The sequence below is a fragment of the Pocillopora verrucosa genome, chromosome 5 (genome assembly GCF_036669915.1).
Source record: "Pocillopora verrucosa isolate sample1 chromosome 5, ASM3666991v2, whole genome shotgun sequence".
In the NCBI taxonomy this organism is placed as follows: domain Eukaryota; kingdom Metazoa; phylum Cnidaria; class Anthozoa; order Scleractinia; family Pocilloporidae; genus Pocillopora; species Pocillopora verrucosa.
Window position 1 is genome coordinate 27403302 of NC_089316.1, and position 11878 is coordinate 27415179.

The following is an 11878-nucleotide window of genomic DNA, read 5'->3' on the forward strand; positions in this document are numbered from 1 at the left end:
TCGCTCTTACGGCCGTTTTAGAGCCTTAAAAGGGTAGAAAGCCACGTGACTCACAACCGTTACCATCGGCATATGACGTCGTGATCGGATGATGCTCGGTATCGATTCGTTAAGCCCCCGCATTCTTGCACGAAGTTGAGAGTTGATAATTTCCGTTAAGCCAATTAACCCATATCATATCTTCTACGGACATATTTTCCACCTTTATTATGGCGAGTTAAAAGACATGTCAAAATGATCCCCATGATAAACAAAAGCTAAATTCAGAAAAAAAATTATTTGCTAACAATTTTCTCAACCATGGAATAGGCATCTCCCTTTTCAACATATTCCCTACAACTGAGGATAGGATGTCTACCCCCACTTCATGCTGTTTGAGTACAAGACAGTCTGCATAATTTACATTGTTGATTAGATTCCTGAAAAAACAAACTGAAACACACCTTCCTAGGGCAGGTTTAAAAACATTTGAATTCATCCTGCTGGTCATTTGACAGCTAAGACGTAGAACCATTCTTATAGAAACCAAACGACTCTTCAAAACTCACTTTTATCAAAATATTCACCATCATCACACACCCACACACTAGTCTAAAGCATCAGCTTTTCCAATCTTAACCCTTGAGTAGCAGGTCAATGACTCTCTATTAGATGATACAGACAAGAAAGCAGCTGAAACATCAGACAGCCACATTGCATGAATCTTTTAGATGTAAACAGCTCAAAAGACTGATCAAATCAGAGCTGTGATCCCTTTAGTCCAAACAAGGAATGGAAGGCTCTACTTAACACAGCCAGTTTGGAGTTTGAATCTACAGAAAGTAATTATGATACATTTGTTTGACCAGCCAAAACACGTCAGAAAAAGCTCTGTCTGTGATCCCTTTAGTCCAAACAAGGAATGGAAGGCTCTACTTAACGCAGCCAGTTTGGAGTTTGAATCTACAGAAAGTAATTATGATACATTTGTTTGACCAGCCAAAACACGTCAGAAAAAGCTCTGTCTTTCTTCCCTCTTCAGAACTATGGTACATCCTAAAACATTTAACAAAGTCAGCCTGTGTCCCAAACATTAAAACATATACATAAATGACAGTAACTAATAAAACAAAAACAAAGCCCCTCTCTCAGAAACATTTTAATTCACATTTTCTACAACATTTATTTATGACTGTTGTTGCTGTGCTGTCTGCTGTTCTGCTGGCATGGAACGAATGATGTCTGAGTCACCAGGATCAGTGATGCTGAGGACTGAAACACGGAAGTACTTGCCACAGGCTGTACCAAGTTCGATGTTGTTACCAGTGTAGTGATGGACTCCAGTCTTGGCCAACATGGCATAGTATTCAATCTCACTTTTCCTGTACAAAAATACAAAATATTTCTAGGTTTTAATTTTTCATGGTTTATGAAGAGGATACAACATGGCTCCATGTAGACACAAATATTATCTTAATGATGCTGTTAAAGATACCTCTCACTAGTTTGCTTTGCTCACTTGCGAGAGAGATTATTATCTCAATATTATTAAATCAAGGACAATTTTCCAACACACTTTTCAATAACTGCATGCAGAGATCACCTGCACATGGACTTACTTCACGGAAAACCTAATTTAACTTCTGACATAAAAGGAAAGTTCTTATCACAAAGGCACAGCTTTGTGTTTCCGTTACCACGGATCATTATAAACATAAAACACCTTAACCCTTTCCATCCTTACATCAATATGCATATTCTCCATACTGTTCTCTATACTTTCCTACAGTTCTGAAAAGGAGAACTTTTATAACAATCAAGGGCTTCTTTAGTTAGTGACCAGGTCCTTTATTCTCATGACAAAAATGTGTTATTCAGGGACGACATTATGAGGAGAAATTAAGTGCTAGTCAATCTAAGGGATCAAAGGGTTAACTGTTATCAAATGTGGATGGAAACCTTCTATTTGCAAGCAAAAGTGCTCTTTTCAAATATATTCAGCAGAAAGTCATAAGCTTCCTTGAAAACAGAGATACATCATTAAGTCGATCAATTTTCATTACAACTCTTTCACCCCAAAAAGTTACCAGGATCTAATTTCTAATACAGTATCACTATTAAATCACACATTAAGCAAACTGGTCATAAAATGTACGCAGTTTAATAAGACTTGACATTTAAATGTCTTACCTAAGCTGAGGTGTGTTATTTGAGATGATAACAAGCTTAGCCTTGCCCTGTCGCAGTGTTTTAAGAGTAGACTTGTATCCTAAAGTGAACTTTCCACTTTTCATCACAAGTGCCAGACGAGAGTTGATACTCTCCATTGCCTTTTTCTGGAGGAGGAAACATGTTTGAGATTAACTTCTCTCTACAAGCTTTGGTAAGCAAGTAAGGAACACAGGAATTAATGTAAGAGACACACAATGGACAAAAGCCAAGACTATATACGGTACATCAGCCTTTGAGCTGTTCTCAGTTGAAAAACCAAAACCAGATTTATCAGCCAATCCATGCTATCGTCGATATCATTGTTAGCCAGTGAAAACTCTAGGTAAAAACACACCAGCTGCATTAAACGCGGAGAAATGAAAGTGACCAAATCACGAAAAAGTTTTGAATCTGATTGGTTTAGAGGGTCACACAAGTTTACTGGACCAATCACAGAGCACATTTATCACAACTAAAGCACTTGTGGATCACTTTTGACAACCAATTAAAAGCTGCTCAAAAATTTATTTCAGTAATTTGTAAAGAAAATTTGGCAGGCATTTAATGTTGAAGATTTTATGAATTTAAGAATACAAACTTCACTTTTTCACTGTCAACAAATAAATTCAACTGATGACATGACAGTCTGGTCTATACAGCCTGCTCACTGGCTTGTTGCATGGAACTTTCTTGAGCAAGATTGCCGTATAACTCCAAACTTCATTGTTCACACAGTTGTTTGATATAAGAAAACCACAGCAAAAATGATAGATTACCCTTGGGTCTAGGCTTCTGTTTTTTGAAAAGTATGGTTCATATAAAACTATAGCTACAACATACTGAAGGGACTTATATAAACTTAAAGATACCTTAACCCTTTAACCCCCAAGATCTCATCAATAATTCTCTTTACTGTCTGCCATATAGTTCTTATGGAGAATTACTTTGGAGAATTTGGTATCGGATCAAACTAATAATCCCCTAATTACTATTTTTCTTTGTTCTCATCATTTGTCTGCTTGATTTTGTATTGATATTGTGAGGAGAAATTGTCTTGGTCACTCATGGAGGTAAAGGGTTAACACTGTTTATGTCACTTATATCAGTTGCAAGGTTTTAAAAGGTATCACTTAGACAACATAATACATGTCAGTTGTTTAGCCCTTTAACTCCCAGAGGTGATGAACATGTAACTTCTCTCTTTAATATCCATACATTATCCAACAGACAGGTAGTGAGAATACTCAAACTTATCAGGTAGAAGTTGTGATTTTGATCTAACACCAAATTATTGTCACTAAGTTACAAGGAAAAGTGAAGCAGCTTGAGGGGAGAATTAACGATCAGATATTGGGAGAAAAGAGTTAAGCTGATCACAAGGAATGGTTGAAACCAAACCTTCGTGGAGTGTAAACCAGTCTAGTGATCAGTATCCATGTAATTTCGAATTCTCTGTGTATGTGATGGCAATAGTGACAATAAAGACAATAAATTATAAAGTATAATTATACATAAACCCCTCATCAAGCTACGATGCAAGTTTCCCCTGTTCACACGAGAATTTAGACAAAAACTCTCGCGTAAACTTTGAGAGTAATTATTGCAAGTTTTACCAATAAATGCACGTGTACAAAAATTCTAACAGACCTGTTTTTTAGAGGACACCATTTTGCTGTTTGACCGCCTATAATCAATAAAAAAACATTTCAGTGAGTGAAATTGATAATTAAGGAAACTTATTACTGCATAAAAGACATAATAGACGCTTCAGTTTAGAAAATATACCTAAATAAATTTCGTCTTTCCAATCAGAAATTCGTTCAAGGCAGCCACGATGGTGAAAGAGACCTGATTTCCCATAATTCCACTATCAAGTACCCGTATTTATGCCATTGCGCATGTTCAATTTTTTGCGCGAAACTTCAAAATGGCGCCCAGCAGAAGCGCAATTTTGCGTTGGTGACAACAAATTTGAAAGTCTTAAAATGACTCAGTCGATCGTGGTTCAAGGTAATAACTTATTAACACTTAAAATTTTTTTTAATTTTGTGTTTAAATTTTTATTATTTTCCGTTTTTTTTTCAGTGGGACAATGTGGAAACCAAGTGAGTTCGTCAAAGTTGAATTTTTTTTGTTTACTGTATTTAATTATTAGAATCGTGTGAGAATTCTTCTTCTGGTATGATCCCATTGTCTGAAAAATTTTTTAAATAGATTTTTAAAAATGGCTGTGTTATTAACCATTGGACGTGCTTTTTTTGTATTTTCTCCATTTTTTGTACGTTGCAGACTGCAATTTCTAATTTTTTATCCATTTCAAATTTGCTGATGTATTTGGTATACATTTTATCTGCTCTTTTAAGGCTTCGACCTTGTAATTGTAATCCTTTAAGAATATTTTATGCCCCTTGCCTTGATTAGCTAGAGGTAATGAACTTGAAACTTGAATTTGTTTGTTTTTGTGTTTTTATTGTTTCTGTTTTTTTTTTTGGTTTCATTTTTTGTCCTTATTAATTGGAACAAGTGAAATTCAATGAATATCTATGTCATTATCCTTATTTAACCCCCTCTCTAATTAGATTGGTTGCCGATTCTGGGATTTGGCTTTGAGAGAACACGCCAGCACAAATAAGGTACACTGCAATTTTTACAGAAGTCAAAAACCATATTAACAGTTCAATGCTAATTATCATTTAAATACTGGCTGTTTTTGTTTCTGTTCTAGAATGGATTATTTGACGAATCCCTCAACAGTTTCTTTCGTAATGTTGATACAAGGTATGCCAAGCAAAATGTGTTTTTTTATGTCGCAAAGGAAAAAACATGAATTCAAAGAGTTACTGTAATTGTTTTAGCTAGTATTTTTTGCATTTTTTAGATACAAAAATCCCGTTGATATTCCATTGGGCAATGCAAAGCAGAAGATAAAATCATTAAAAGCAAGGGTATGTAGATTATGATAAGCCAGAGTACATCACCTGATACACTTCTATTGAATATTATAGTAAAGATCTTCCCTGTTGGTTTCAAATTTCAGTAGTGTTGTTTAACCAGAGGCTAACTGATCCAATACCAAATTATCTGTACCAGTATCATAAGAATTGTATGAGAGACAGTAAGGAGAATTACTAAAAAGATCTTGAGAGTGAAAGGGTCAATGGTACTTGACTTCTTCATGCCTTTGTGTCATTATAGTCATAATTTTGAACTTCCAAGGTGTATTGTTGTATAAATCTGTAATTTCATTTTGTCAAGCTCCTTCCCAGAATTTATCTTTCAGGCCTTCTCAGAGTACTTGGCTAAGAATTTGTGAAATAACTTCCATGTTTTTTTGGCATTAATTAGGCAGTTGTTATCGATATGGAGGAAGGTGTTGTGAATGAGATTCTCAAAGGTCCATTGCGTGATGTATTTGACTGTCAACAGTCAATAACTGATGTGTCTGGATCAGGAAATAACTGGTGTGTATAATCTTCTTAATTTTAACCCTTTAACCCTAAGATCTAATTGTTAATTCTCCCCTCTAGCCACAGGACATTTCCTTGTAATTTCATTTGGAGGATTTAGTGTGAGATCAAGATGACATTTTCTACCTGATAAGTTTGAATATTCTCGTCACCTGTTTGCTGGGTAATGTTTTGATATTAAAGGGAGGAGTTCCATGTTAATCACTTACAGGCGTTTTAAGGCCTAATAAGATATTTTTTTCACATAACTTGGGAGGCACATTTTAAGCAGAAGGACTGTGATACAAATTAAGTGTGACACAAGAAAAGCTTGACCCTTAACCCTTTACACCCTAACATCAGTATGCATATTCTCCATACAGTTCTCTATACATTTTCTAAGGTGCTGACAAGGAGAATTTGTTTAACAATCTAGAGCTTTTGTATGTGATCATTTCTTTTATTCTAAGCCACTCATAACCTTAATGTGTGATTTAGGTTTGATGCTGTAAGGAGAAATTAGATGCTAGTCACTCTTAAGGGTAAGCAAAAAAAGAATAGTGCCTTGGGGAATAATTAGAGACCAATTTTTTTTTTTTAAATTTTTTAACACAGGGCCACAGGATTTATGATGTACGGACAACAATACAGAGAACAGATCAGCGAAGTGATCAGACATGCAGCTGAACTCTGTGACTGCCTACAGTGTTTTTTCCTTATCCATTCCATGGGTGGAGGTAGCCTTTTTTATCCTTTCTCTCCTTAGGTCTGAGTATCAATTCTCTCCACTGTCTGGTAAACATTTCCTATAATTTAAGTTCTGCAAATTTGGTGAGAGCCAAACAGCATCCTGAAACTGAAATTTTCTTTCCTCTCATCACCTAATATATGGATATTTTGAGAAGAATTTATGTCTTGGTAACTCTAGGAAATAAAAAGGTTAAAAGTTTAGCCTTTGCATTTGTACTGGACTGTCTTATCTTATTTTTGTAAATATTTTTTGTATCAAAGGTAAATAGAAAAGGGGTAAAACTTACCTGCAAAAGCAGAAGATATGTTCAGCTTTTTGCTGTCTGCCACCACACCTCTTTCACATAAAACAGCAAACAAACGAGACAGTAAATCAGTTTGGACATTGTTTTTTGAGGGAACATGGAGCTCCTGAGGGCTTAAGGAAAGTCCTAGGGTCGGGAGGGTAAAGAAATTGGAACAATTGAACAGAACAAACAAAGTGACAGCTGGCTAAGTGCAGCATGGAGGCCTGGGGCTAATTAAGTTATTCCCTAGGAATATAAACACCATGAAGGGGCCTTTCCTCTAACATGCTTTTGAAAAGGGAAAAAAAAAAAAAAAAGGTATCTGCTTTCACATGCCTTTGGTAGGCTGCAAAGGATGAGGTCATAAAGAGAGTGAGTGGTAAAAACAAGATACACTAAATTTCCAGTCATGTCTGAGAATGATGCTTTTTGCAAGAAGTATTATCATATTTATATAAACTAATGGTGTTTTTGTTGCTAACGATTTTATCCTAATGTCAAGGTACTGGTTCAGGATTGGGTACATCAGTGTTAAACCTCCTCGCCGATGAATATCCAGATGTGTATCGCTTCACTACAGCTGTGTTCCCATCAGCTGATGATGATGTTATCACATCACCATATAACAGGTAAACTACACTACACTTCTTGTCAATTCCAGTGTATGCAATATTATTTACCGACCAGTTGTAGTGTATCTTCACATCAGCATCTTTCTCAAATGATAAAGAGGTCATGGTTTTTTAGCCAGTAAATAATCAGGATTTTATCAACCCTTTGACTCTTATGAGTGAACAAGATGGAATTTTTCCCTACAATAAAAATACATAATCAAGCAGACAAGGAAATTTGAGAACATAGAAAAATATCAGTTAGGTGATAATAAGTTAACCAAATTCTCCCAACTAACATCTTGAGAATTGCATGGCAGATAGTTAGGAGCATTGCTAAAGAGATCTTGGGATTAAAATGTTTTACTCTCACCAGCTGATCATTTTGTCATTTTCTTTTTCCCTTTTCAGCATCCTTGCCATGCATCAGCTAACTGAGTTTGCAGACTGTGTTCTTCCAATAGAAAACCAGGTAGGCATAATAATAAACTAGTTTTTTACATTTACTTAGTTTATACGAGATATAATTTTTTTTTTCTGAATTGAGCTTTTGTTGCCGCTGTAATTTCCCAGATAAACATAAATTTTTGTGTGGGATAGATAAAGAAACTCTGTAAAGAAGTATTAACTAAAAAAAAGATACAATTTGATTCTTCACAAGCATTAGACAGAAAAAAACTGTGAGTCTCCCATGAGGTATTGAAACCCAGATCTTCAGATTCTCTGCTCTGATCCTCTATCACTGGGTGAAAGTGAAGAACAGTTCCCAAAAGATACTGTTGGCCAACTGCTGGTTGACTGTCAACTGATGGTTGGCCGGCAGTTAGCTGACAGATGGCCAACAGTCGGCCAACAGTCAGCCAACAGTTGGCTGATGGTCGGCCAAGAATTGGTTAGTGAAACAGGGGTGAAACAATTACTATGGACGTGTTATCATGTTTCTTAATTTAAGACAATGATCGACATCTCTCCTTTGTCTTTGGAGTGTGAGTAAAACCCCTTCAACCCTCAAGAGTGGCTAGCGTCTAATTTCTCCTTACAATATCACCCTTGAATCAAACATTAAGCTCATGAGAATTGAGGAGATGATCACAAACTCAAGGACCTCTTGATCATCAGCCAAATTCTCCTTGTAAGTACTACAAGAATTGAACATAGTACAGTATGGAGAACTTGTATACTGATGTTAGGGTGTAAACAGTTAAAACTGAAGGCGGAAGAACAAAAAATCCACTGACTAGACCCAAGTACAACACCTTTCATGTCCAAATTTTTCCAGCCTCTAGTTGTACAATGACCATATCATTTTCTCACTTTCTCTCCTCTCAGCATATGCTTCACAGTGAAAGAGAAAACATTGGGTGATTAATTTAGTTTATGATTATTTTCTTTGAAAAGGCTTTGGTGGACATTTGCAATAAAGTTACAAGTGCCCTTCCACCATCCAAGACTGGTAAGAAGGTGTTCTCTTCAAGCAGCCAATCACGTGTTAAAGCCAGCAGTGCTGTCACATCAGGTGAAGGTGGTGTTGACCAAAGACCAGAGAAGCCATTTGACAACATGAACAACATTGCTGCAAACCTTATACTGAACATGACAAGCTCTGCTAGATTTGAAGGCTCCCTAAATGTTGATTTGAATGAAATCACCATGAATTTAGTGCCATTTCCCAAGATCCATTACCTGGTCTCCAGCCAGACACCACTGTACAGCCTCACTGATGTAAATCTTCCACCTCGACGACTTGATCAAATGTTTACGGATGCTTTCTCAAAAGATCACCAACTCATCAAAGCTGATCCTAAACACAGCTTGTACTTGGCATGTGCTTTGATGCTCAGGGGAAATGTTGAAATTTCTGATATTAGAAGGAACATTGAAAGACTCAAACCTTCATTAAATTTTATTCACTGGAATCAGGAAGGATGGAAGACTGGACTGTGCTCTGTTCCCCCTGTAGGTCATCCATACTCACTGTTAGCTCTATCTAACAATACATGCATCAGGCACACTTTTCAGGACCTCAAGGATCGCTTCATGAAGCTCTACAAACGTAAAGCTCACGTCCATCATTACACTCATGTTGATGGCATGGAAGTGTCACAATTTGATACTAGTTTAGACTCACTCAACTCTCTGATAAGTGAGTATGAGACCCTTGAAGCACAGATGGGAAGAGTTGTTGATGATATCCAACGCTTAACTATTGCCTGAAGGAGAGTTTGGTTGAATTTTGAGAAGATTCTTGGAGAATTTCATCCCAGAAGATTGATATACTGGAAGGCATTCCACCAAAAATAACTGGTTTTTCTACATATGAATTTCCAGCCTGTAGATAGAGCAGTAATGTTTGTAGTTCTTGGACAGGCATTTGAGACACGTTTGATACAGATCTTATTAGTGTTAGAAATGGCAGAATGTATTACACTAATGAGAATTCTTGGTTTTAGTAGATGCAAGGGAATGGAAGAAGAGTAAAACTCTGAGAAAACACAACTGCACCAAAAGCAACAATATCAGGGGCAAATCTATCAGATTTTAAACAACCCAAGTCCATTTTTTTTAAATGAACAAAACATTGATATCAATACACAAACTCAGTAATAAGACCACAATTTGTTTCTGTTGTATCTTTTTATTTAAACGTAACTCTTGCTGCTGTGACAGTATCTGCTCAGTCAAACAATCCTGGAAGAGAAAGAAGAGCAGGTTAGTTCATCTGATACCAACAAATTAGGAGGAAAACTTCAAAGGGGAAAATTGCTCATGTACCAACATGATACAGTAGTTTTTTCACCACAAATTTAAAAAAATAATAAATTCTACACCACAAAGCTACTGTATTATCAAATATTGAAGTATTTTACAACTAACTTCTTGAACTTTCATTTTCAATCATTTTAATTTTCCATAATTTTTCATAATTTTCCATGAACAAAACAAATTCCATGACTGTCAGAGACCTGAAAGAGGATATTATTGAACTGCAGGAACCCTATAGACTCTACTACAATCTTCTAACCAATTATAACCCGATGTAATATTACCAGCATTGATTATTTATTCAAAAAAGGCTCCCTAAATCTGAGAGTTTAAACTCACCAAATCCCATGTCATCATCTGATTCCTCAGATTCATCTTTCTTCTCTTCCTTCTTTTCTTCTTCCTTAGCCTCATCTCCACCACCAGCAGCAGGAGCACCACCACCTCCTGCAGCAGGGGCAGCAGCCCCTCCTGCACCAGGTGCACCAGCACTCTGGATAAGGCTTTCTAGACTGTGTCCCTCCAAGGCTTTGGCAAACAGTCCTGGCCAGAAGGGTTCTACATCAACTTTGGCAGCCTTAATTAACTTTTCGATCTTCTCTGCCTGTTGAGTAACAATAAGAATATAGTATATTAAAGCAAGAATACATTTCATATCCTAAGATAGCATAATTTTTATCTGTCAAGCAATATTGTACTGATTTCTAGGTTTAAACTGCAGCCAGGGCTTCAAGATTAACTTTCTATAGCAACTCCAGTTGTAAATTTAAACTTTACCATGCAAAATAATAATGCCAGTGCTTCCTCATCATTTTTCTCCTCACAAGTTATATCTGCTAATATAACCCTTTCACTCCAAAAATCTCATAATTAATTCTCCTTACAATTCTCATGATCTTAGTATTGAGAATTTAGTATTGAATCAACTAGTATACCTGAATAGCAGGTAATTTAGCATTAACAGCTGAGTTGAAGACGTAACTTGGCCACCATTAAGGGTTAAAAGGCTGACATTTCAAGCAATAGCCCTTCGTCAGAGCGATATACTCTCCCACTGACGCAGTATCACAGTTTCTTACGAAATTTACCCCCTATATTCAGTATACCTGAATAATCCCCCTAGTAGATATTTTTCATTATTCCAGACACTTTTCTGCTCTATATTATATGGACATAAAGGAGAAATTCTGTCTTGGTCACACGTTGCAGTCAAAGTAGTTTTGTAGAATAAATTATTGTGCTTACCATGTTTATGCTTTAAATATGAAACCAAGAACAACCTTGTACCGAATTATGTCTGAACTGATTAATCGTAAAGACTTGGTTTGAATTGATGCATAAATCGATCAAAAACCAGCATTCACGTGGAAACTGGAAACATGTCACAGCATTCTTACATCTGGATTCGAAACTAATTTTCTAATATACTCACAAACAAGCGGCTCAGAATTAAAAAAATTGGAATCACCCTTTTACGATCATATGTCAGAGGTGTATGTTCATCACAGCCACTTAAAATTAACAATACTTATCCTATGACAATTCCGCCATTTTGATTATTACGTACCGTGATGGCGATTCCATCATCGTGGAGAATGAGAGCACTGTACACGCAAGCAAGTTCTGATGTTGATGCCATCGTTTAGTTTATTTTCTTACGTTACTTTTTTGTCAAAAAATACGGATGTAGGTTGCCTTGATAAAGCGATGGATGCGGATTCAAGGCCTTAGCTCGAGGCGAGAACTCTACAACTTTTGTGACGAGTACGAGAGAAAGAAAATTTGCTACCGCGCGCAAAGTATTGTGGGACTTGTGACTACACATGGTTCA

At 36.4% G+C, this 11878-nt stretch overlaps 3 protein-coding genes across 3 annotated transcripts; 1 reads left to right on the forward strand and 2 right to left on the reverse strand.

The window, feature by feature from the left end:
• Positions 1–1125: 1125 nt before the first annotated feature.
• Positions 1126–4048, reverse strand: LOC131777460 (large ribosomal subunit protein eL30). The gene is made up of 4 exons (XM_059093762.2): positions 3976–4048; positions 3838–3874; positions 2170–2315; positions 1126–1361 (listed from the first exon to the last, which is right to left on the reverse strand). The coding sequence occupies exons 2-4, from the start codon at positions 3856–3858 to the stop codon at positions 1166–1168; spliced, it is 363 nt and encodes a 120-aa protein (XP_058949745.1). The 5' UTR covers positions 3859–3874; positions 3976–4048; the 3' UTR covers positions 1126–1165.
• A 112-nt stretch (positions 4049–4160) lies between these two features.
• LOC131777459 (tubulin epsilon chain) lies at positions 4161–11770 on the forward strand. Its single transcript, XM_059093761.2, has 10 exons — positions 4161–4200; positions 4276–4295; positions 4770–4823; positions 4916–4968; positions 5069–5135; positions 5536–5651; positions 6252–6373; positions 7176–7302; positions 7696–7756; positions 8683–11770. Exons 1-10 carry the CDS (start codon positions 4176–4178, stop codon positions 9496–9498), a joined length of 1461 nt encoding a protein of 486 aa, XP_058949744.1. The 5' UTR covers positions 4161–4175; the 3' UTR covers positions 9499–11770.
• Positions 9900–11757, reverse strand: LOC131777458 (large ribosomal subunit protein P1-like). The gene is made up of 3 exons (XM_059093760.2): positions 11615–11757; positions 10387–10651; positions 9900–9972 (listed from the first exon to the last, which is right to left on the reverse strand). The coding sequence occupies exons 1-3, from the start codon at positions 11684–11686 to the stop codon at positions 9959–9961; spliced, it is 351 nt and encodes a 116-aa protein (XP_058949743.1). The 5' UTR covers positions 11687–11757; the 3' UTR covers positions 9900–9958.
• Positions 11771–11878: the final 108 nt, after the last annotated feature.